Below are 23,928 nucleotides of genomic sequence, written 5' to 3'. Positions count from 1 at the left end.
TCCCCTTTCCTTAGGATTAAAATGCAACCCATAGGAGCTGTGTAGCTTCCTTAGAATGGGAGAATTTAGGTAAGACCAAATATGAAAACTTCACTGTAGAGATGGGCATAATCATGTAAGTGCACTGTTGTCTGGTTTTCATGACTTCCTAAAGAATGAAGAACATGAAGCGAGGGGTGTGTCTGTGTTGTATTCCACTTCATGTCATGGCCCAGAGATGCACCCTCTTTTCCTTCTGAGAAATAAATTGGCAGTAGGTCAACCAGAAGAGCTAGAGCCTCTCCTCCTGCCTGCATGTCTCCATACTCAGCACATGGCATAGCTTGGGCAGAGCACAGAAGCCACTAAGCCGCAAAAGAGTGTCTTAATAACCCTGACTCCTAAAAGGCTGCAGTGGGGGAGCTGTCCTTGATCAGGACTACTGATTCAAAGGAATACAAAGTGGAAGGATTTCTACAGCTTGCACACACAGCTGTCAGAGACAGGATAGTGACTGGACTGGACTGTACCTCTGATCTGATCCCAGGAGGCAATCTCTTTATGCTTGAGGCCACAACCTAGGTTGCATTAGGAACAGCAGTGGCTGCTGTGGGTGAATGGTTTATTTCAGACTTCTGGAAATAAATAGAGGCACCACAAGGGAAATAAAAGTCTTCAAAGTAAAATTACTGGCCTGCTGTGCTTTTCCTTAGCAAGCTGTCTTTCGGCTGGGCTGACCACTGGAATGTGTGTTGCCTGGCAATTCCACAGCAGATTTTTGGTGTTGTTTGATACATTCCCCGCTCCCAAGTCTAGCCATATCTTTGGTTCAGACTACATTTTAATGCACAATATAATGTATGGTGATGATTAGCAGCTCTTCCAGTGTAGCAACCTGGCAGCCCCACAGTCTCAGAAACACAGGTCTAGCTGCAGTGCCCATTTGTAACTCATACTCTGTGTTGGTGTGAAGCCACATTTTCTTTCTTTCTTTTTTTTTTTTTCTTTAACAGTGAAGCACTACCTGGTGAAATGCCCCCAGAACAGGTAGGAGATTACACTTCTCTTTACTGTAATCCAAGGCACCAGTTCTGTTTTTGTTTTCCTATGTATGCTGAAGAAGACGAGTAAGGCCTACAGGAGGATAGAGTCCTGGGTTCATGACTCATGAATGTGCCTGCAAGCCAACATCTGCTGTGCGTGATAAGGGAGATCTACCTGGGCTATCTAGTTGTAGGTCTGGCAGGTGCTTCGGTGACAAACCTCTCCCTGAGGCTTGAAATGGCTTTCTGGAGAAGCCTCCTTTCATCCTGCATGGCTTTCTAGTGTTTCCCAACAGCTCACCAGATGGTAATGACTTAAACCATCCATGTACAAAGAACAAACCACAATGTTACCCAATGATTCCTGCACCCAGGAACAGGGGCTCAAAATCAGATTTTCAAAGCCCAAGTCTGTTCCCAGCTGAAGACTCCCAAGTGGTGGGCAAAATTCTACTTCTGCAGCAGTCATTAATCACTGTGCCTTTAAATACCAATTGCCAAAGGTTTGTGTGGTGCTCTAAAACTCATTTCCATCATATGATTTTCCTGAGATATAAATTGTGCTGGAACTGCACTAAAAAAAAAAAAAAGATGACAGAAGTATTTTGCAAACAAAAAAAGATTAAAGAGGGATGCCTCATAACAACACAGAAGAACAGCTGTTTCCCAGTTTTCAGTGACATAGAACATGTGGTTTTAGTCTTGTAGTTTAAATCCAGTATCACTTGGTATCACAAATACTATTTCTCTAGATACTATGAGACTCAATGCCAAGTATAGCATACCCTAGATCCTCAAATAGTGTTATTTTTACTTCATTCTCATGGGATTATCACTGTGTTCAATCTAACTGACACTCAGATGTAAGTAAAATCACAATAAAGCAACAGAGAGTTCAGGAGAGGCCAGTACAAACTGAAACTTTCATATTATTTGTGGGAAGATCTTTGTTCTGTGACCCTGACCAGCCATTGTGCCACACCAGATATTTACAGAGACAGCTTAGCAGTTTTCATTTTTTCCCTGGATGTTTTCTCTTTCCCCTTCTTTATTAGTTGCTGGGACAAAGCTGGAAATTTAAAAAAAAAAAAAAAAAAAAAAAAGGGGGGGGGGGAGGGGGAGGAAATCAAAGTAGTTTGGAACACAAGAAATAAAATGAGACCCAACTGAAAAGATGGCTGAAAAAATGGAGCATGGCAGTCAGATAAAAAGACTCATACTAGAGAATCTGCCTTTCTGGGAGTAGATGATGCAGTACTACTGCAAACACTAAACTTTGGAGGCTGAATAGCAGGGAGAAAACAAGACAACGTGACTTTTTTACTGTAAAACAGTCTCTGGAAACAAATGTGTGACTATGGATAAAAATATGGTTTCATGTATTTCACTGTGACAAGACATGCTAATGAAAGCCTCGGTCCCACAAATGTATGTCTAAAGTGCACTGACTTCAAAGCTTTAAAAATAAATAGCTATGAAAGTGTTACCAGTATCATCATTTTTGTTATGTTTTGCACTTGGTACTGTTTATTTTCCACCCTCTGCTCAAAACACAAATCATTAATCCTTTGAACTCATTTCTCTTCACCCGTGCATTCCTTGTCTTGGAACTTATTTCAGCACATTTAGACCCAAAACCCAGTGTCTAAATACCATTAGACCAAACTGATGAACTAATTTGCATGAGATTCCTGCCAGTCAAAATGACTACGCTGCACAAAAATCAGCCTTGATTAGAAAGGCTTAGCTCCAACTCCCTTAGTGATATTTCAAACTCAGGGCAGAATCCAGTTTCAAAATTACATTAATAGTCCAGTGTCTAAGAAATGTCTGTACTCCCACTGCAGTAATACCTAAGCATCTTGAAATATTTCATGTCTTGACATCATAATAATGTTTTTACTTAATTGGAATTTGAAGCACAGAGGGCTAAGTGATTTGCCCCAGGTCTCACAAAATGGCCTTGGTAGAAAAGAAAATTAAATCCAGATTTCCTGAGAAGAACAAAGCAAATGTTTAGGTTTTGTTTTGCTGGTTGGCCAATAATAAATGAAGGGAAAAAATGAGTTAACCAAAACCCTCTCCCACATTTTAAAAATAAATACCTAAATTAAAAGTATAGTTATTTTGGGTTTTCCTAATTCCACCTAATTCCATTTTCTGGGGTTTTCTTTTCTTTAAATATCCTCCTTATTATTATCTTCCTTGTTATTAGATCATTTTGTCAGTTTTCAGATCCAGAAACCCCCAGGAGGTGTTGTTTTGAAAATAGGAATTGCTTTTTTCTGTCTTTTATATTTATTTTGGCCTAAACTCTCCAGTCCTTCAGTGACTGCTCTTCTAGAGACAAACAATTTGAGGTGAAAAAGCTGTTTACCTCAGGAGGCTGTCAGTCTCGACATCTTGATTCCACAGTGGCAATCTAACATCATAGGAGCAAATTCTGCTAGACTGAACCAGAACCAAATACTCAGTCCATCCCTGGCACCTTTTCACAAAGCTCCCTTATTTGGAAAATATCAAAGCAGCTCCCAGCTCACTCATGCGATTTTTTTGTCATCCCCTTGCAGATCTTTGACAAAAGGAAATAGCTGACTTAATTGCCAACAGGAAAAGTCCCACATCCTTGACTCTAAAAAGGATAGCAAAGCCAAAACTGTAGTATTTTACCAGTTCTTGGGACAGCCATGACCTCAAGGGAAACTGCTGTCCTGGTGCCATGATTGTTAGACACCTTCCACAGGTCTCTCCCCCAAACTCGTGTATTTTTCTTGCTCTCTAAAAACTCATTAGATCCTTCAAGAAATGCACAATGTGACACTGTTGAAATAGAGGTCAGGAGGCTGGAATTGGAGCCAGAGATAAAAAACTAACTTTCCTTTTAGACACAGAAAAAGACAATCTCACAAAGAGGCAGTGTTTCAGAGCCAAGGAGTCTTTTCTGAGCCTCCTTGTTTGGTTTGAAGAGCTCAGTTCTAAGACAGCAAATACAGTTATTGTATCGCCCAGAATTAATTAACCCTCTATGGCCCTAGCATTTAAAAGAAGAGCGTAAGCCACAAATACATTTCTCTGTAGCTTCACTTTTTCAGTGGCAAAGCAGGAATAATAACTAATGCAATGAAGTGACAGTAAGCCTTTTCATATATTGTGCTTAAAGTAGCTATATCAGAATAATAGTATCTTTAAACTACACATCTGCCTTAATGACCTTGGATTAGTAAAACCAAAAACCTTTAAAAAAAATCATTCTCGTCCCCTTTTTGGTATTCTTTGTTCTTTGCAGTTTGCTGTGTTTGGGCAATGGAGCCAGGCAGGACAATTTCATTTCCTGTTGGTTTTAAACCATTTCATGTTTTAATTTTAATATAGAAACAAACGGTTGTGGGATAGGTTCACAATAGTGCAGGCAGACTTTGAGATTATTTTAATGCAATCTTCAGTTTACAGAACTGATGTGATTTATTTATAAATCATGAAAATATTTTACCTTTTAAACACTTTTTAAAAAGTTTAGCAGCAAACATGTTTTGGACTGAGTGCATGGAACAGAACTCAGGAAAATCAGCAAACCAGAGTTTTTGTAATCTACACAAGTGTAAATCCAGAGTAATTTTACCAATGATAGTGACATTCATTTGGATTTACAGCTGTGTAAAATTATAATATCTGTTATTTTGTTATTCTTGTGTGGGCAATAGCTGAGATATCTTAACTTTCATTAAGACTTTGGCCCAGTTTGAATATTTTATTCTATTAATATAAAGAGAATGTTTCATTATGCAAAAGAACCTGGAGAGGAACAGCAACTGGGGACAAATGATTTAAAATTAAGTGAAACCAGTGTCAGTGTTATGACTATGGAGACCCTGGTTGGATCCCATTGTGTGGTGTAACTCACCAGCACAGAACAGAAGGTCCCCACAACCATATCGTGTTAATCTTTCTCAGGATGAGCCCGTGGTCAGATGCATCTCAGCAGCAACTGCTTACCACATCATCTCCACCACCGTAGTCATCATAACTAACTGCTATACACTCTCCTCCCACCCCAGCTGTAAGTTAAAATTTCTTTCACTACCAGTTAAGCCAATGCAATATTATTTCCCATTAGTTGCAAGCTAGGAGCACCTGCATAGTTACCACAACTCAGCTGACACATGGTGACAACTGCTGCAACCTGACTGCATATCCAAGCCCTAAGTACTCAAAGCAGGATTTACAGCTCAGGCTTTTGAAGATGCTAAGGGTAAAAACCCCAGACTTAGAGGATGTTAAACTGGAATAGTCCAAACACAGAAACTTTATTGGACAGAAGTCTGTTTACAGTATATCTTGTACTCTTCCCTTGTTCTTACTAGTGCTTTTTCAGCACAGATCTACTAGAGAATGCCCGAGTTTAGAGACTGGGGCACAGCTTCTCCATTTTATACACACTGACCACACTGGGTTCTTTTAAGAAGCTAGCTTTTTCAAATGAGGGTTCGTGAGCTGTCTGAAGAGATGCTACACACCCTCCTGGCCTGCTGGTCCCTCAGCCAGTCTTAGCCCAGAAAAAGCATTGAAGATTTTGCTTTGCTGTACACTTTCTGTGTGAGCTTATGCAAGTCACCTAAGCCATTCGTGCCTCTGGCCCTCGAGGACAGATGGGTAGAGGGTCATCCTGGGTGCACCAGTGGGGTCATACATGTTTTTAAGGAATCAGTGCTATGGAACAAGTCTTGTTTAACCTGACACTTTGTATTTTCTGCACCAGGGTAGATCAGACTCATGAGTTTCTCAGCCAGACTGTAGGATTGAAAAAATCAAGACCCAGAGCACTCCCAACCCCTGTAAGAGGTTTTTCAGTATATCCCCAGATCAAAATACAAGTTGTTGGGCAGGGACTCTTAAAAGCGGAAGGTGATGTTTTTGCATGAACTCACTGAGACAAACTGTCTTTCCCTCCATTTCCTTCACTTTTCCCTCACATATGGGCCTCTGCTTTGCAGCTCTGGGGAGACAGTTACCAGTGTGACAAGCATGTCCCCTCTACAGCCCAAGAAGGTAAAGAAAAAGAAAGAAAAAGAGAAACTGGAGCAGCCACCAGCCATCCCCGCAAAAGGTACGCAAACAGAGATGCAGAGGTATTTTAAATCTTGAGCACAACCATGGAGAGACAGCAGAGTGTGGGATGTCAGGACTCCTGCACTCTGCCAGTGACTCTGCCTGTGAGAAGACCTGTGCTCGCTGCCATCAATGGGGGAAGAAATGGCCTGTGACTGCTGCTGGGACCAGGGTCTCACCTCCCTGCAGCTTTAGCTATTGAAACGCTAGTCACGGAGTTCAAGCAAGAGGTCTCAGCTCCAACTAATCAGAGGAGAGAGGGGAACCTCTGTAGCAATATTCATACTACTCAAAGACAAGATTAAATTTAGGCAAGATGGAATTTCATGTTGAGGGTAGGCTGAGGGAAGCCAGCACATTGCACTCTTAAAATTGCGGGTGTACTTGAGAATAAAGCAAAATGAGCAGATAAAGATCAACCTCTTGAGGACCTCACTTTCAAATAGGATTTGCAATTGCCTCTGGGGTCAGTCTCACAAACTCTTGAGTGTACTTTCTGAGCCCTACTGCCAGTGCTGAGCCACTGGGAAAGAGGGAAAAGACCTGAAGGTTTACTGTGGGTTAGATCACAAGTGATCAGTTCTCAAGGGACCTATTTCCTCTGGCTTCTGCACACAAATGGAATGTTTGCATATCATACTCTTTAATCTTATGAACTTTTCTAATTCATAAGCCCTATACATCACTGTAAAATATGTTGCCTGAAATAAGTTAAACTCTGCTATAAGTACATGTATTTGTTTCTAATCCACTATTAATCTGTAATTTATAAATTGCCAAATGCATGTACTAAAAATGACAGTGAATGATGATAATATTAAATGATCCCTTAATATTTATTTCCATAGCTCCAATAGTCAATAATTTTCCTAAGCCCAAGCTCTTGAAACCTCAAAGAAAATTGACCCTGGTAAGTAATTTTCTATGACATTATTTTCTCCATATTCTTTTCTTTCAATACAGTTGCTGTAATGTTGCCAGAACTCTAGGTTCAGAAACTATAAATTGGCTTAAAAATCATACAAGTCCTTTTTTTTTAAGTAATACATTTTCAAATCACGAATTAATTATCTTGGCTCTTTTCATTTTAGCATTAGATTACACTGGATTATGTTTTCCAGCTTTCTAGCAGTCATCGTGTCTACAGATTTAGCCTGTTCTTAAATGAAACCTGCTATTGATTCTCACATACTTCTGGCAGCCGGTGCTTTAGAAAAAACACCAGTTACTGACAGAATCACAACCATACTGGTCACACTGCTTCTGAGACTTTTAAAGTCAGAAATGGGGAGCCTGATTCTGCCCTACAGTGGTGTAAGTCAGGAATAACTGAATTGCAGGAATAAAGTGTATGTATATAACTCATATTAACGAAAACTCATGACAGTTTCTGTTGGATATGAGTTTCTGTTTGAAAAAAACCCTGCAGATATATGCCAGATAAATCAAATAGATGGAGAGATGTTCCTCTGCTTTTGTAGCAAAACAGTCCCTGAACAAAACATCCAGGGGTAATAGAGACAGAGTTTTATACCAACTAACTTCAGCTGCCTGTATCAAGAGGGTGGTCTGCTAGTCTCCCTATATAGTCAATAGAAAGAGAGATGAGTTAGAGTAGGAGCCTGATGCTCCTACTAATTCAGACTAGATGCTCTGAATTGCCTTTTGGGGATCCTTTCTCCCTTCTCTGTCAGCAGAGAGAGCCCAAAGTGACTAACCTCCTAACTGAGGTGAAGGTTGGTGCCTAAAGTTAGGCCATGTGAATAACCCAAATGCCTCTGTGATGGCTTCACTTTCAGATGAGGGTTAGAATTGGGGACCTTCCCACCAATTGTCAGTAAATAACTTCAGCCCTTTTAAGCATAGTCAGGGTACAACTCAGGATACCTGGGCATAATGCCAGGTGACTTAAACAGCTCAGCTAAAATCTTAGTTGATATTGCTGCTTGGGTATGGAGCTCACCTCTCCTTTGCTGGTCCTGCAGGGATTATACCTTGGACAGGCTCTGCTCATACAGGTCAGGTTTCAGTAGAGGAAGAGGCAGAGTTTTAAAAGTCCATGAAAAAAAACTTATATCCATGTAGGTAATTGCATCAGACCAAAGCTATGCTAAGAGGACAAAGACACAGATGAGAGCACTTGGCATCAGGGGATGACAGCCACCCTTTGCCATGTGCACACTGCATTAATCACTGTGCTCAGGCACGCAACTACATCAGAAAACAGTTAGTCTTCAGCCCTCCTAGGAAAAGCTGTCATCAGCTAACGCACTCAGGCTCTTCCTGCAGGTCAATAAAGCACATCAACACATGCTGAACTTGAGGTAAATCTGTTTCCAGATGCTTTTTCTTTCTGGAATAAATCCAAGGATATGGGCCACAAATAGCTGTTGGCTCTTCCCTTCCTGCTACACAACTCCAGCCAAGGTTCAAACTCTTCAGAGGTGAACATAAATAAAGCCTTTTCAAACAAGGAAATCAGCTTTGTCTTCCCTAGCATGGCTGAGGATCCACACACTGCGTGCAGCCAGCAGACGCAGTTTCAATGCCTTACTGTTGGACTCGAGTCTGGCAGCCGTTTCCATATGTTGCTCTTTCCCCTTTCATGTTTCACCTCAGAGTGCACCTGGAGACACATTGCAGCCTGCAGAAAACATGCGGTCTATGGATGTATTAGTTTTAAGTCAAAAAGTAATCCAACAAATACTATCCAAGGGATTTTCAGGACCCAAAATCACATAGCAATAAAATGCAATAAAGGGCAAAGTAAAGTAAACCCAAGTCAGTCTATAAGGCACATTCAGAAGCTGGGTATGACACTCCCCAGAGCTGTTTCCCATTTCCATTCCTCTTAGCTCACTTTACAACACAGTTGGTTAACCTCTATGTTTTAGTCTTCTCAGAAAAAAAGAAAAATAGTATCTTTTTTTTTTATGTTTTTAAATGGTTTTTCAGTGAGGAAATTAAACAGATCAAAGTAGAAGAAGTTTCAATGAAGATACAAAATGGTAATAGTTACAGAGAAAAAGACATATCAAATTAATTTAAATGAAACATTTTGTTGATTTTCAGCAAGCTCGCCTCCCCATTTTTTTAATTCCCCCAAATTTCTCAGATTTTAAATTTTCAGTCTGTTTTGGGGCAAAAAATATTATTGTCATCCTACCAAATCCATGCAGGATAAAATAGTTTTTTTCTTTCCAACTGTAATTATTGCGCAGCGGGTGTCTGCACTAGGTCTTTTTTCATTGATGGCACATAGTTACTCAGTAGTCATCACTGCAAAGACAGACTCAAATTGCTGAGTTTCTGGACTTCTTCTGCAGCTTTCCTGTGCAACCCAAGGAAGGTACCACACCGAGGCACCAGGAGAATATTCTAGAAAACCTAAGCAAATAAGCTAGAGTATAAGGAAACATTACAAAATAATTCCAGTGTTTTGGGAAATTTTTTGTAATAACCTAAATACCAGCAAAATTATTTCCAGAGGACATGTGCTTCTGGTTTCTTGAAAGATGTTTATAATAAGCTAGAGAATTTCTTTTGTTGTTAACGTGCTAGAGTGGGTTGCAGTATAATTTTACAAGAATACAATAACCTGAATAAAATATGGACATAATCTCAATGAAAATTAAAAAAAAAAAAAAAAAAGGAGAGAAAGCCTAATATGTTCAATTGCACAGCCTTGAGTAAAGTCTTTTAAAAACTCTGCTTAAGTCATATTGCTTTTGCTTTAGCCAGAATAACAATTCTATGCTCCCCTTGTTGCAAAAATATTCCCCATCAGTGTCATTCTCTATTAGCATCAATGAGAAATGTGTACAGATCAAAGGAAATAGAGATGCTGAAATGCAAAAAGGGATGGGTTTTATAGCATGCAAGAAGCACAGAGAGTCATTAGGAAGAAGAAAATTCTAGGGGCCCACAAATTCTGTTCTCTAAGGGCTGTTCTGCTATAGCCTTAAGTACTTAGCCCTTTGAGTTGGTAAAGATAAATCCATACTTCCTCAACCAAATTTTCTGGTAAGCTTTTCATTGCTTCCTAGAGATTAGTTGTCGTAGCCCAAGAGTGTCAGTTATAGAACAGCATCTAAATGAAAAGGTTTCAGTGTCTTTTCATGAAGGTTTGCACCACCAAGCTTAGGAACTCCTGTATGATTCACTAGAGCCAATGGAAAGAACATGACTTCAGGTTAGATCAAATCCTGCAGTCTTTACTTATGCAAAATTTGTGTTGACTTCATCATTTTCATGCTAAATTTTAAGGGGAGGAATACCTGCACAGATAAAACAGACTATAATCTTCCTGATTCTGCCACTGACTTATGTGGCCTCTGCCAAGTCATATGATCATCTGACTTTGAAATAAAGTGAATATATCCTGTATTACAAATGATCCCCTTGGGCTTAGTTTTTCAAACACACTGTACACGTAAAGCATGCAGTACATAAGAGCTGTCTTCTGCTGCTCCTACACTGACAAACCTCTTGAATAACCTCTTCACTGGAGTGTATCTGGCTTCTCTTGTTCCACACCACAGAATACATACCGGTCCTGTGTGACTTCTGAAGCAGAGTGCTTTCAGTGATCATAGCTGAGCTGTTTTACAGAGTAGACAGCATTGTTTATCTCAGAGTGGATTGGATCACCAGTGACCTGGCACCACATGATTGCCGAGTTTTTCTTTTAATGATGATGATGATGTAAAAGCTACTTGAGAAACAGAAAGGGCTTATGGTTATCTAAGACTGAGGGAAGTCATTTTGTTAACTTTGAGTGAAAGCATAATCTTTGGCACCTGTTCTACCTGCCTGCCTTTTTCAGGCACCACTTCTATATTTTATGCTGAGATTTGCAAAGCCAGCTCAGAGATTTGGGTTCCCAGGTTTTTACAGATGTAACAGAAATGAGAAGCTCAGGTTTCTTTCTGCAGCTTTGAAAATCCCATCCTTATTTATCATCATGGGCTAAGTGCTGACAATGTGCTGACTGCTAGCACAGGTCAGGACAGTCCCTGCACCGAAACTGCTTACTCTGTAATGAGTAACATATCTGAAAGTCTGGAATATGCAAGTATTCATTCAAAGGACAGTTTCCCTGCTCCTGCCATGTCCACAAAGCAGAAGGGTGTTGTTTTGAGCAGGAACTTGACATAGGTTTGACACCTGTAAAACTGAGAAGGTTGTGACTTGGTCTTGTCATCTGCGTCTACTCAGCAAAGTCAAGCTTTCAGCATTATACATTTAGCTCAGTGTTCTACATCAGTGTATACTCCTGAATCAAGAATTGAAGACAGGTGCTCCTAAAGATGCCCAGGTGCTTAAGTTTTCTTCACCTGAAAAATCCTTTTGACTTTTAGGTTTCAGGAGTGTTCACATTGTACGACAAACCAACAAGATCCACTATATATCAGAATCAGTAACCTTGGAGTCCTTTTGGGAAAGGGATCTAGATGTGAGAGTGAATTATCTGCAGTCTGATTAACATATCAGAGCTGTGAAATCTAAAGAGCTGCTTTTGGTTTTTGATTGCTGGGAAATTTGTGCCTTCTAACCTGTGCTCCAGCCTGCTGTCTTGCAGCTTCAGCCTCATAGCAACCTGGGAGCAGATTTACACATTGTTGCAAGATTGTACTTGATGGATGAGTTGATTTTTTACCTGTCTTCTTTTTCATCTTACATTAAGCACTATATCATTCAAACCACATGCATCAAGGTAGCTAAGAAAGGTAGGCTAGTCAGGTTTTTGCACAGCTAGAAGGATTCCTTATTAGTCTTAACCTGTAGGTACCATTGGCCATTTCATTGAGAAAGAAAAAGGAAGTGAAATACATTTGTTCAGTAATTTGTGGATTCTGGATCTGAGAACAATCAGGTCTTCCTTTCTCCTGGATGATTTTAAATTAAAAGCTATGCCACCCTCTGTTATAAGAGTTGTTTCCTCCACAATATTTAACAATGTGTGATGATTTAAGTTCCAAATTTCTTTGAGGCATTATTGATCTCCACAGACTTCAAGCAACATTGTATATACGATATGTAAAGGAGCGGTGAACATGTTTTTCCTTGACTGTCTATGATTCTTGAATATTTCCATCCAGTCTGCATAATTTCTCTCTCTGCAAGATGAATAATCCTTTATTTTTTTCAGTCTCTCCTAGGATGTGAGATGTCCATAGGAACATGAATACCATTTACACATTCAGGTTGACACTCAGAACACAGCATATTCAGAACTACTGAGTTATGCCTGCTTTCCCATTCAGATCACAGGTTGCTGTCTTTACCCCAAGAAGGAACAGTTTGTATAAATATATAAAATCTCTTGCTGGAATTGTGCTGAGACTTGTGTATTTACAAAATCCCACAGCAGATGATTTTTGCATGATGACACATTTGGAGTAATAAAAGTGTCACCAGAGAACTGAAAATCTTTAATTACTTCCTTGGGCCTTTTGGAAGGATAAGAAGAAATCAGCCTGATTTCCAGCAGTATTGGTTTAGAATCTAGGAATAACTCTGCAACTGTAAAAGGAATAAAACATTAGCAAAGGTGAGGGCATTCTTCCCCCAAAGCTGTTAAAACAGGCTGGACAAACCTCTGCAAGTATATTTAATTCGGTTAATGAAGAAAGATGGACAGGCTCACCCCTTAGAGTCACTACCTGCCCTACATTTGCAGGATTCTGTTTCTTTAAAATAAAATCATTCAGTGGGACTTAGTAAATCTTCTTTGTCCCCTGACTTCATTATTGTAACTTCCGTGGGCTTCAATAGCAAAATTTTGATGCAGTTCTGAAGGAGGCTTCAGAAATTGTTCTAAATACTGTTCCAAGGGAGTCTAGGAAGTATTTTTTACTCTAGGGAGTAAAAAGTAGTCATCTTAATGGAAAGAACCTGTCCTGTTTAACTGATAGTGCCACTAAAAGTCATACTTCCCGTTCCCCGTATTTTCTAATGTCATATTTCTCAGCTTTGGCACTGAGAAGAGAATGGCTCCCTTGATATTTCAGCACTCTTACTGGGCAGCAGTTGCATTTCTAGGGGATAACTCATCTTGTAGATCTAGCTTCAGATTTTCATGAAGGTCTGCAGAAGTAATTTTTGAAGCTCCTCTTCTAGGGGAATCTCTGGCTTTCTGACTGCAGTCAAGACACTGACTTTGGTAAACACCCAAAGCTCTAAAGAGAAAAAAGATATCTTTCTGACTCCTGAGTTACTGCCTTAATGAGGGAGCCAGCCCACTGAGGTTCATAGTGTTTAAGCATAAAATATATCTATCTATGGCCCTGAGGACCACTACTGATTTCAGCACAAGAAAGACCACACATTCTAGAGAGAGTGGTTTTCCAGTGTATATTAAAAAATAGGCCTGTCAAAGGCTAATCCTTTTCTCTCTGAAGCTACATTTTTCTCACTATTAACTTTTTAAAATCCTGCCTAACTTCACTGCTAATCTGTGCAGTCTCCCTGTGTCCTGGTGGTCCTGACAAGGGAGTTAAAACCTGTCCACCAAACATGCTGAATCTTTGCTTCAGCACACTCTTGCCTTTATCTCTGTAACTGAACCTACGGTGATGGCCAAGCCATACACCATCCCCTCCCACAGCTTCAAAAAAAAGGTGCTTTTGAAAAGGAGATATGCAGAGAAGAAGATGGGCTAGCCCCTTTTCCTTAGGCTGCATGCAGTGTGCAGTTTCCTCCCACCTGGGAATTCATGCAGAGAGAAGCAACAATCTGTCCCTGTGGCCAAAGCCCATCCAGTTGGCCTGGAGAGTCCTGTCTAGACACTTTCTGAATGAGTGTGCTCAGGCGGTGACATAGGATGTTCCTGAGTTGTGCCATCTGGACAGTATCCACATTTTTCCTGTGGAGCTCTTTACCAAGTGTGGCTACAAAACAGGATGTTTCTCAGATATGAAAGGGAAAAGGCCAAAGATTCAAGCTTGGCCTTTGCAAGAGAAAGGGAGAGAAAAAATGGTACTTCCAGCATGTGCTTGCTAAGAAAGAGCTGCTTCTTGGCACTGGGGCAGGGCTGCTTTCTTTGTGCTCTGGAGTAACCTGCAGAGAAGTGAATTTGCTAGAGACTAGATTAAACAAACCTCACAACCACCTCTTGATTCTGTACCTTTACCATCTGCATTTTCTACAGCATGCCTCTCGTATCGCAGTGTGCACCCAACAGCATAGCATGGCCAGTCCATAGGTGGCAATTTGCCATGTACTGGCAGTCAAACCAGCAAACATGCATAATTGGCAAGGTTTTATCCTTGGTGACCTAATCCATTCACCTATGAGCACAGGGCATGCCAGTGAGGGTGGGGTTTAATTTTCAAGTGTTGCTGCAGGAAATGGGAGTTACTAAAAATACTGTGAAGATCTGACTGGAACTTGGGACACATGCTTGTCAAATCCAGAAAACTCAGAGGTAAAGATTCAATTTGGTCTATAAACATAGTTTTCTTTCCCTGGTCCTGTGTTAAAGTCATTCTGCATCATATTCCAAACAAAACTCCCATCACATGTGATCATATAGACACTGAATTCCAAGGCAAATGTCTGCAGCAATAGTCACCAAAATATTTAAGATTGAAGTGAGCCCTTTTCTGCTTATTTTTGATAGTAAACTAGAATCATGGGGGGTTGTTTGTTTTTTTTTTTTTTAATTAGAAATTCACATTCAATTTGTCATCTTCATGATAACTGGTGCGGTCATGGAACAATGAGATTGCAGCAATCCATAAGTGCAAGTTGGCATCAGTTGTTTTTCCGACACATTAAATTTATGAGGTTATTAGTTGCTTGTTTTCTTCATATCTAATTACAAATTTGGATAAAAGTGGTCTTAGTTAAAACTTCAAGAACTTTCAGTCTGACAGTGCTCACAATAAGCATCCTTAAGGCTGCAAGAGACAAACCAGCTAAGCCTAGGAAGAGCAAAATTGACATTCCTGGTAATTATGACAAAAATCAGAGTAATTTTAATTAAAAATGCATCCCTTCTAGGTAATTTGTATGACATACTCGAAAAACCCAATAGAAACAAAGCTATGTATGCACATACTTCAGTTTCTTTTAAATATTCATGATAGACTTTACAGATTGTTTATTAAGAAAAATGGTCCTATAAGTCAACTCTTTCAAATAGTTGCCTGCGGGAAGCCCTGTAACTGGAATAAACTAAAATTGAACTGGAAGAAATCTGGAAGAGGCATCATTTTACATTTGCTAGAAGATACACTGGAAAATGATGACTCTTACCAGTTTATATTTCTGCAAAGTGTGTGATCTCAAGACGAGGAAACAGACATACAAAATAAAGCCCGAATCTAGAAATGTCACAAAATAGAATTCTATTTGAAGAAATAATTTCAATGTTATTTTAGAATGAGGTAATTTTTCAGGAAAGGATGTTGTAGCCATAGAAATCCCAATGACCTCCTAAGTGAAGAGCCAGGATGGAGAGGTGAATGGCCAGTCATTCACTGTCTCTTCCTCTCCTGTCCTGGTATCAGTCCCACCTATAACATTAGTTATTAAAGTCACACTATTGTTCCAAAAACAAGGTGGTGGCAGGATTCCAGGCTTACACTGCCAAAATGCTATCCAGTCCAAATGAAAGATGAAATTGTAGAATTAGTTTTCTTTCTCTTCCTGTTCAAAAAAAAATTGGTTTTGGACAAATAAACCAGCAAAATTAAATTAAACCTGTGGTTGATAAATGAAGTACAGAAGAGTGTATGGAATAAAACCCTGGCTACCATAGGTACTTTAAAGTAGTGTTGGCTTCCATGCACTGTTATTACGCATCCTTTGCTGAAAACTGTATACCCTTCACAATTTTGAACCTCCTGTGTGTTTCCTCATATTTTCAATCAAATTATTACATACTAGAAATATGCATAAGGGAAATTATTCTACACATTTTATGGTGTGCTGTTGCTTGTAGCAGTAATTGAAGTACCTTTTCCACTTATGAAAGTACTAATTTTATTTGGTTTTATTGCTTTTCTAGATGCAATTATTTATTTAGTGTGTTTTGGTTTTATTAAATTATGTTTACTATAGGAACATCATAAAAATGTATGAAAGCAACACATCAGCCACTACTGCCCAATGACTTGTTTTGGGGAATCTAGTGTTATTTTTCATATCCAAACATAATAGAATAAAGTAAGAATAAAGAGATAATCTACACTAGAAAACAATGCAATTTTGAGATAATATAATAAAACACCTGGACAATATGATTTCATAAAACTTAGTTCTAAAATTTACATGAGCTGGGTGTTGGAGTGGCTATTTTAGGACATGCAGCATTTTCTAAATGGAAACATAACATGAAATACAATTAAACATCAAAGGGAAAGCATATACAGATTTAGCTTGCCCTGAGCAACTGATTTCTACAGAACAATGAAAATATTTCTACTTCAAAAGATGCACAAGGTCAATCTTAGGAAATGTAGAGTTTTACTCTGACAGTGACCAACAGCTTGTTTGTAAAGTTTTCATAGAATCATGGAATCATAGAATGGTTTGGGTTGGAAGTGACCTTAAAGATCATCTAGTTCCCTGCCCGTGGCAGGGACACCTTCCACTAGATCAGGTTGCTTAAAGCCCCGTCCAACCTGGCCTTGAACACTGCCAGGGAGGGGGCAGCCACAGCCCCTCTGGGCAACCTGTGCCAGTGTCTCACCACCCTCACAGTAAAGAATTTTTTCCTTATATCTCATCTAAATCTGGCCTCTCAGTTTAGAACTGTTACCCCTCATCCTATCCCTACACTCCCTGATAAAGGGCCCCTCCCCTTCTTTCCTGTAGCCCCCTTTAAGTACTGGAAGGCCACTATAAGGTCTCCTCAGAACCTTCTCTTCTCCAGGCTGAACAACCCCAACTCTCTCAGCCTGTTCTCACAGGGACGGTTCTCCAGCTCCCTGATCATCCTTGTGGCCTCCTCTGGACTTGTGCGAGCAGGTCCATGTCCTTCTTATGCTGGGGGCCCCAGAGCTGGACACAGAACTGCAGGTGGGGGTCTCATGAGATTGGAGTAGAGGGGGAAAATCATCTCCCTTGACCTGCTGGCCTCACTTCTCTTGATGCAGCCCAGGATACAGTTAGCTTTCTGGGCTGCAAGTGCACATGAGCTTCTTGTCAACTAATACCCCCAAGTCTTTCTCCACAGGGCTACTCTCAGTCCACTCATTGCCCAGCCTGTATTTCTGCATGGGATTGCTTTGACCCTCCCACTTGGCCTTGTTGAACTTCATGAGGTTTGCACAGGCCCACCTCTCCAGCCTGTCCAGGTCCCTCTGGATGGCACATCCCTTCCCTCCACCATGTTGACTGCACCACACAGCTTGGTGTCATCACTAAACTCGCTGTCCCTGTCACTGATAAAGATGTTAAATGGCACTGCTCCCAGCACTGACCCCTGAGGAACACCACTTGTCACTGCTCTCCATGTGGACATCAAGTCATTGACTGCAATTTTTTGAGTGCAACCATCCAGCCAATTCCTTACTCACCGAGTGGTCCATTCGTTAAATCCATGTCTCTCTAATTTACAGACAAGGATGTCATACAGGACAGCGTCAAATGCTTTGCACAAGTCCAAGTAGATGACATCAATTGCTCTTCCGTTATCCACCAGTGTTGTAACCCTGTTATAGAAGGCCACCAAATTTGTTAGGCATGATTTCCCCTTAGTGAAGCTGTGTTGGCTGTCACCAGTCACCTCCTTATTTTCCATGTGCTTTAACATAGTTTCCAGGAGAATCTACTCCATGATCTTGCAAGGCACAGACGTGAAACTAACTGGCTTGTAGTTTCCCGTGTCTTCTTTTGTTCCCTTTTTAAAAATGGGGCTTTTATTTCCCCCTTTCCAGTCAGTGGGAACTTCACCAAACTGCCACAACTTCTCAAATATGATGGATAGCGGCTTAGCCACTTCATCCACCTGCTCCCTCAGGACCTGTGGATGCATCTCATCACGTCCCATGGACTTGTGCACCTTCAGGTTCCTTACATGGTTTTGAACAAGATGTCCTTCTGCAGTGGGTGTTTCTTCATTCTCTCAGTCCCTGCCTTTGCCTTTTGTGACTTGGGCAGTGTGGCTGGAGCGCTTGCTGGTGAAGACTGAGGCAAAAATTCATTGATCTCCTCAGCCTTCTCCATATCCTGGGTAACCAGGTCTCCCGATTCCTTCTGGAGAGGCCCCACATTTTCCCATCTTCTTTTTATCACCAACAGAAGCTTTTCTTGCTACGCTTGATGTCCCTGGCCAGATTTAATTCTATGAGGGCTTTGCCTTTCCTAAGCTGATTCCTGGCTGCTCAGACAATTTCTCTGTATTCCTTCCAGGCTACTTGTTCTTGCTTCCACCCTCTCTAGGCTTCCTTTTTGTGTTTGAGTTTGTCCAGAAGCTCCTTGTTCATCCTTACAGGCAGCCTGGTGTTTTGTCAGATTGATTTGTAGGAGGCTTTTTACATGCAGTGCATCATTCTGCATTGAGGGTCTGAGGTGATACCCACTGAAGCTGGCCAGCAAAACTCCTAATACCTTCAAATAGAGACTAGATGTGCTATCATAGACTGAGGACAAAGTCTTCAGTAGTTTCTGATGTTATTGTGATGTCCAGCCTCAAATTAACTCCTGTATTTAGCCTCTGTACTACCTACTGAGTAGATGGCACATATCATTTTGAAATCTCAAAAGAAATCTTCAACATATCATAAAGGGCAAAACCAACTTAAATGCCTAGGAACTGAGGCTAATACTCTCAGGCTAGAAAGAAGAGAGGAATAGAAAAATTAATGAAGTATCAGAGCAGTTGACCGAGAGTTTTTCTAATTCTTTAAACCAAAGCCAGGATAGGACAGATGTCTTTCTAAATGTTGTGGCTCAGTCCCAATACATGATCAAAGAAAAGAAACATGTGATTTTATTTATGTTACATACAAGATCAGGCTGGGATCTCCAGGAAGTCCCTTTACGTCGTTACACCAGAGAATTCAATGAAAGAATGAAATGTTCCATGTAGTCAACAGTGGAGCATTTGACAGTGAATGAGGACCAGAAGCTGAGATCAAATAGGGCTACCCATGCAAGAGAGGGAGAGAAGACCAATGAATAATCAAATGCAAAGATTACAGTTCTGCAGACAGTTAGCCCTGCAAATGGCCTTTACCCACATGCACAGATCAACTGACTTCAGTGACACCACTTGCAGCAGCAGCTGCACAAAGTATTTCAGGATCAGACCTGCAGAGAAGAAATAAGATTAAATTAATGCTGGAAAAGTGTAAACTGATCCACTCAGAGGGAAACAATCTGAAATGCAGAGTGTGAGCAACTGTCAAGGCAAAATAAGAGGATTCCAGAGCAGTGCAAAAGACAGGAAGCAGGAGAGCACAGGGACTGATTTCAGAGGATGTTAGATGTTTGGGTTTTTTAGCCAGAACACAATATAGTAATTATTCAAACATATTTCAAGGAAACAGGAATAACATGTTAAATAGAAATAAATAGCAGTAATAAAACATAAAGGAAACTCTGGGCACTGGAAAATATTGTCAATTTCTTCATTATAACTAAGTCCCTGCATGGAAAACCTTGGTTTATGAAGTTTGAATAAGTTTTCAGTTTACAACTGGCAGAGCCTTTCTTGGTCTCAGAGATGCAACCCTTTTCTATGAGGCATACTCTTGTGACTGCAAAAATTCACATGGCTGAAATGATCTTTGTTTTGTTTTAATTGTCCTTTTTAGGCTTAAACTTGAGGACACCAGTTATGTTCAGGTAGAAAACAGTACCCAAGAAGATAAAAGAACAAATTCTCGAGTTCTTCACTTGCACAGGGCCTTAGCACTTCACCTTTCTTCAGGAAGCACAGACTTCAATCTTCTACAGATGAACTGAAATCCATTTCAAGTATTAGGGCCCCTAGTTCCACAGCAAGTCTTTTGCTTGTCGCTACATTTTATGAGGTGAATTTGATATGAACAACTCAATCCCAACTGATCAGCCAACACACACAAAGGAACACAAGACTTTCCTCCTCTAAGCCACCACTCTGTGTCTAGATGAAGTCCCCAATAGCAGTAAGCAGCTCTTCTATCACCTATGTGAAATTTGTTCAGTAGATTTTCTTGATAACATCTCTCTAAGTTTTATAGTTTTAAGTCTGAAACTCGGCCACTGTAATACATCAGACGGCTTTGGTGGTATGGCCTTTGTTCTAAACTGAACTCATCCAGCATGGCAAAAGTGATGAAATCCCATTGGAATGTTAGTAACTGAATTCTATCAATTTTTACTGCTCTCTGTATATTTTTAACATGTTTTTTGTTCTGTTAAGAAACATAATGAGAGGTACTGGGAGTGGCTGTGATTAGAGATGTAACTGGTGCAAGGTTTACAGCTAGAAAGCAAATCTGGCATATATATATTTCAAATTGCAAAATCTCCAACAACTAAAATTAAATTGGGAAATTTAGGATTAAAGATGCTGAACATTTTGCTAACAAACATCTTTCAAATCTGCAATATTTGAATTGTCAAATCAAAATTTTCAATGCTTGAGAAGCAAAGAGAAATTGGAAATTAACCTGAAAATCGTATTTCCTGTTTCTTATTTTTATTTCCTCTTCTGTGAACTAACTCCAGTGCAAACTAAACTGATTAACAGCATAGTAGAATTAGCATGTGTGAGAGAAGAAATATAGCCTGTTCTATAGAATATTTATATCCAGTGGTAACGACATTATAACTGTAATTTGTTGGTTCTGTTTCCTAGCCAAAAATCGCAGAGGAGAATTTAACATACGCTGAACTTGAACTTATGAAGCCGATTCAGGAAGCCAAAGGCATTCCCAGTACGACAGTCTATGCACAGATACTCTTTGAGGAGAACAAGCTGTAATAGTTCATGCCTATATAAATGTCCTTTGTCTGTGTTCTATTTAATTCTTGCTGTGCTGTTTATTTATAAAAACCATACAAATGTCCTTATTTTTTTTATTTCCATTCATGCACTTCTATTTTTCTATGACACTTTTAATGAAATGTAGTTGAAAGTAATCACAGGAAAAGCAGCTGGTCTAAAAGTGACATCCCAGAGACACCTTTTGTAGTGTTCGTCCCCTCTCCTTTAAATGAACTGAAGTTCCACCTGGGGCATTTTCAGTACTAAACGTTATTCCTTCTTTGATGCTAATATGACTCCAGCTGCAAACAACATCTTAGCAAGCCTCAGAAGGACTAGTGGCAGGATCCATGAACATCAGCCTGCTTCTGAAAACAAAGACTACCGATCAGGAAATTTGTCAATTTAATGCTCTTTATCCCATCAGAAAAATATTAGCTCAGTAAAGCTGAGACTTTTTTTCTACAGCTAAGGAAGAGGAAACGCTAAAATTACTTCTGTTTTTTTCCCCCCTCTAGAAATAGTTATAAAAACATTTGGTTTCTGTATTTTCAAATTCCCTTTCTAAATGACATTGCCTTAAAACAACTTGTTACTTTTAGTCAAGTTCTCCTTAAGTGCTTGAAATCAACCATTTCAAAATAATCCAGAGGAAACATTTATAGTTAAACCCCAATGTTTTAAGGAAGAATATTTATAGCTTAGGAACATTTTCCAGGATTTAATCTTTTAGTAATTCTGATGTGGAACAGGAAAAACTTGATAGTGAGTAAAAGACTTTGACAGAACCAGGACACTGGTTTTGGCCTTGATTTAGATTGGTGCTTCCAAACCTGTAGAAGTTTCCTCCTGTGGCATACATTACTGAGCTACTTATCTAGAGGAAGAATCACACAGCTTCTGCTTTGGTATAGAACAGAGCCTGTTAATGCCCTACTTACTCTGGTGTTATTTCTCTGGAAAGACCAGGGCTCAGGAGATAGGGAAATGAGCCTAATGTGAGAGCACAAAATGTTCTTCCTATTTCTTCACTCCTTGGTAAGCGAGAGTGGATTCTTCCTTTTCCTGTGATAGACATTCATGGAAAGCAGGCTATTCTGTGGCAGCCTAGGCGTTTCAGTCATGAAGGATAGCTGGACTGATGTTTTCAAGCTCCTAAATTTCCAATGCCCAGATTCCACCACAGATCAGGGAGAGTTGGGTACTCAACATCTTTCAGCCCTTAGGAAGCGTTAGCCCTTGACTAACTGCAGAGTTAATGGAGATGCAAAAGCATGGGCTCTTTAGCTCACCATCAGAGCATGGGGATCTGATACTTGGCATGTGCCAGGTCCTCTCCAGGTCTGGGAGGTCACTCATTCAGCAGTATGTAGTGTGGATTTTAGAGCAGCACTTGTAGCCCTTGGGTTCTGAAATCCTAACCAAGGTGATCCAAGTTGCTTCCTCCTTCACAGGTCAGGCCTTTTTGGTGATATAGCCACTTCCCACTTAGAGCACAGCTGGGAACCATTGTGGGAATACACATACCCTTATTCCTGTTACTCCATGGGAGCGCAGGAGAGGAAGGCAGTGGTGACACTGCAGGCATGGGGACACATGACAAACGGAGAGAGCACATCACAGCCTGTTGGAGGGTTTGACCAGAATAAGAGAGTCTGTATAAACTGTTTTTTAACTTTTTTGAACTGGGATAGAGATTAGGCAGCATACAGAATCTGTTACTGTACAGTCAGGATGTGTAAATGTAAAACACAGTCACCTGCTTCCATGTTGGTTAAAAATCTCTTGTATGAAAAAAGAATTTAAGAAAAGCTTATCAGGCTGGCCATTACATATGGTACTAATTCCAACTCTAGTCCCTCATCCAAACAGTTCTTTCCAAACTAAGGCCAGCTTTTATCAATAGGTTTGCTAGTAATTGCTTGCATTTTTAATGTTTGCATTTGCGAGCTGGCAAGGAAATGTTTGTTTCATCTTTTCATTATCTCAGGAGTTTAATCATCCACCAAAAAGGAATGGTATCTTTCCTTGTTTTCAGAACAGGTGATGGACTTTCAATGACAACAGCAATCAATTCACTGACCAAAAAGAAATTGGTGCTAAAGAGTGCTCAAACATTCAGGGATCAATTTTGGAACAGCCAGTCTGACTGACAATTCAGAGAGGACATCTTGTATTGCAGTCAGCTGTAAGGAAGTATAGAACTTATTAGTAATTCCTTTGAAATTAAAAATAAAACCCTAACACATTAACCAGTCAACCACTTAGTTAAAACATTCTAAAGTTTGGTATATAAACATTCCTTTTACATACAATTGGACATTGTGCCCAGTGTTCAGAAAAATCCTCTACTGTATGTTTATGCCCAATATTTTAATGAATACCATTCTTTGTGTATTAATATTCTATATAGTCTTGTTTATGTTTGATATCTAATTCCCAAAAATAATAGTTAATTGAGCTAAATAAATTACCTTTTTTTGGTGAGATAAGTTTTCTCAGTCTGTGTAGGATTTGTTGTTTGCTAGAGAATGATTTGAGGATATGTGTTTATCTTGTGCTCAGCATTTAGACAATCCCAATAGGTGGGAATTGAATTTTTCATTCTGCAGAAAATTCCCTGATTTTAAAATGTTTTCCATTTGTGACTGACTTCATATGACAGCAGAATCCTGAAAGGCAACAGACCAGCTGAGTGGAAGGAGGCCAGAAATACTACTTAGGAGAACACCCACCTTCCTGAGAAGACATTTCCTATGCCTTTTCTTATGCAGTGTCCGCCCAGATTTAATAATGTCAGATCATATAATTGGAGAAAGAAAAACATCACCCTTTACTTTGCAATTAATTGTAGATCTTTATCAAAGCAACTCA

General features: G+C 39.9%; 1 protein-coding gene across 2 annotated transcripts in view; it reads left to right on the top strand.

Moving 5' to 3' along the window:
- The window catches only part of VSTM4 (V-set and transmembrane domain containing 4), a 44,356-nt gene extending 20,846 nt beyond the window's left edge, over window positions 1–23,510 (top strand). Inside the window, exons 5-8 of one of the 2 annotated variants that reach the window (XM_074908355.1) lie at window positions 993–1,026; window positions 6,014–6,126; window positions 6,977–7,038; window positions 20,926–23,510. In XM_074908355.1, the coding sequence (XP_074764456.1) occupies window positions 993–1,026; window positions 6,014–6,126; window positions 6,977–7,038; window positions 20,926–21,051 (335 nt within the window). In that variant the 3' untranslated portion in view covers window positions 21,052–23,510. Of the gene's footprint in view, window positions 1–992; window positions 1,027–6,013; window positions 6,127–6,976; window positions 7,039–12,279; window positions 12,420–20,925 lie in introns of those variants that run through there. The other variant, XM_074908356.1, reaches the window with a different exon arrangement.
- The last annotated feature ends 418 nt before the right edge of the window (window positions 23,511–23,928 follow it).

The sequence above is a fragment of the Athene noctua genome, chromosome 5 (genome assembly GCF_965140245.1).
Source record: "Athene noctua chromosome 5, bAthNoc1.hap1.1, whole genome shotgun sequence".
Lineage (NCBI taxonomy): Eukaryota > Metazoa > Chordata > Aves > Strigiformes > Strigidae > Athene > Athene noctua.
This window is presented reverse-complemented; position numbering and strand designations above follow the sequence as displayed.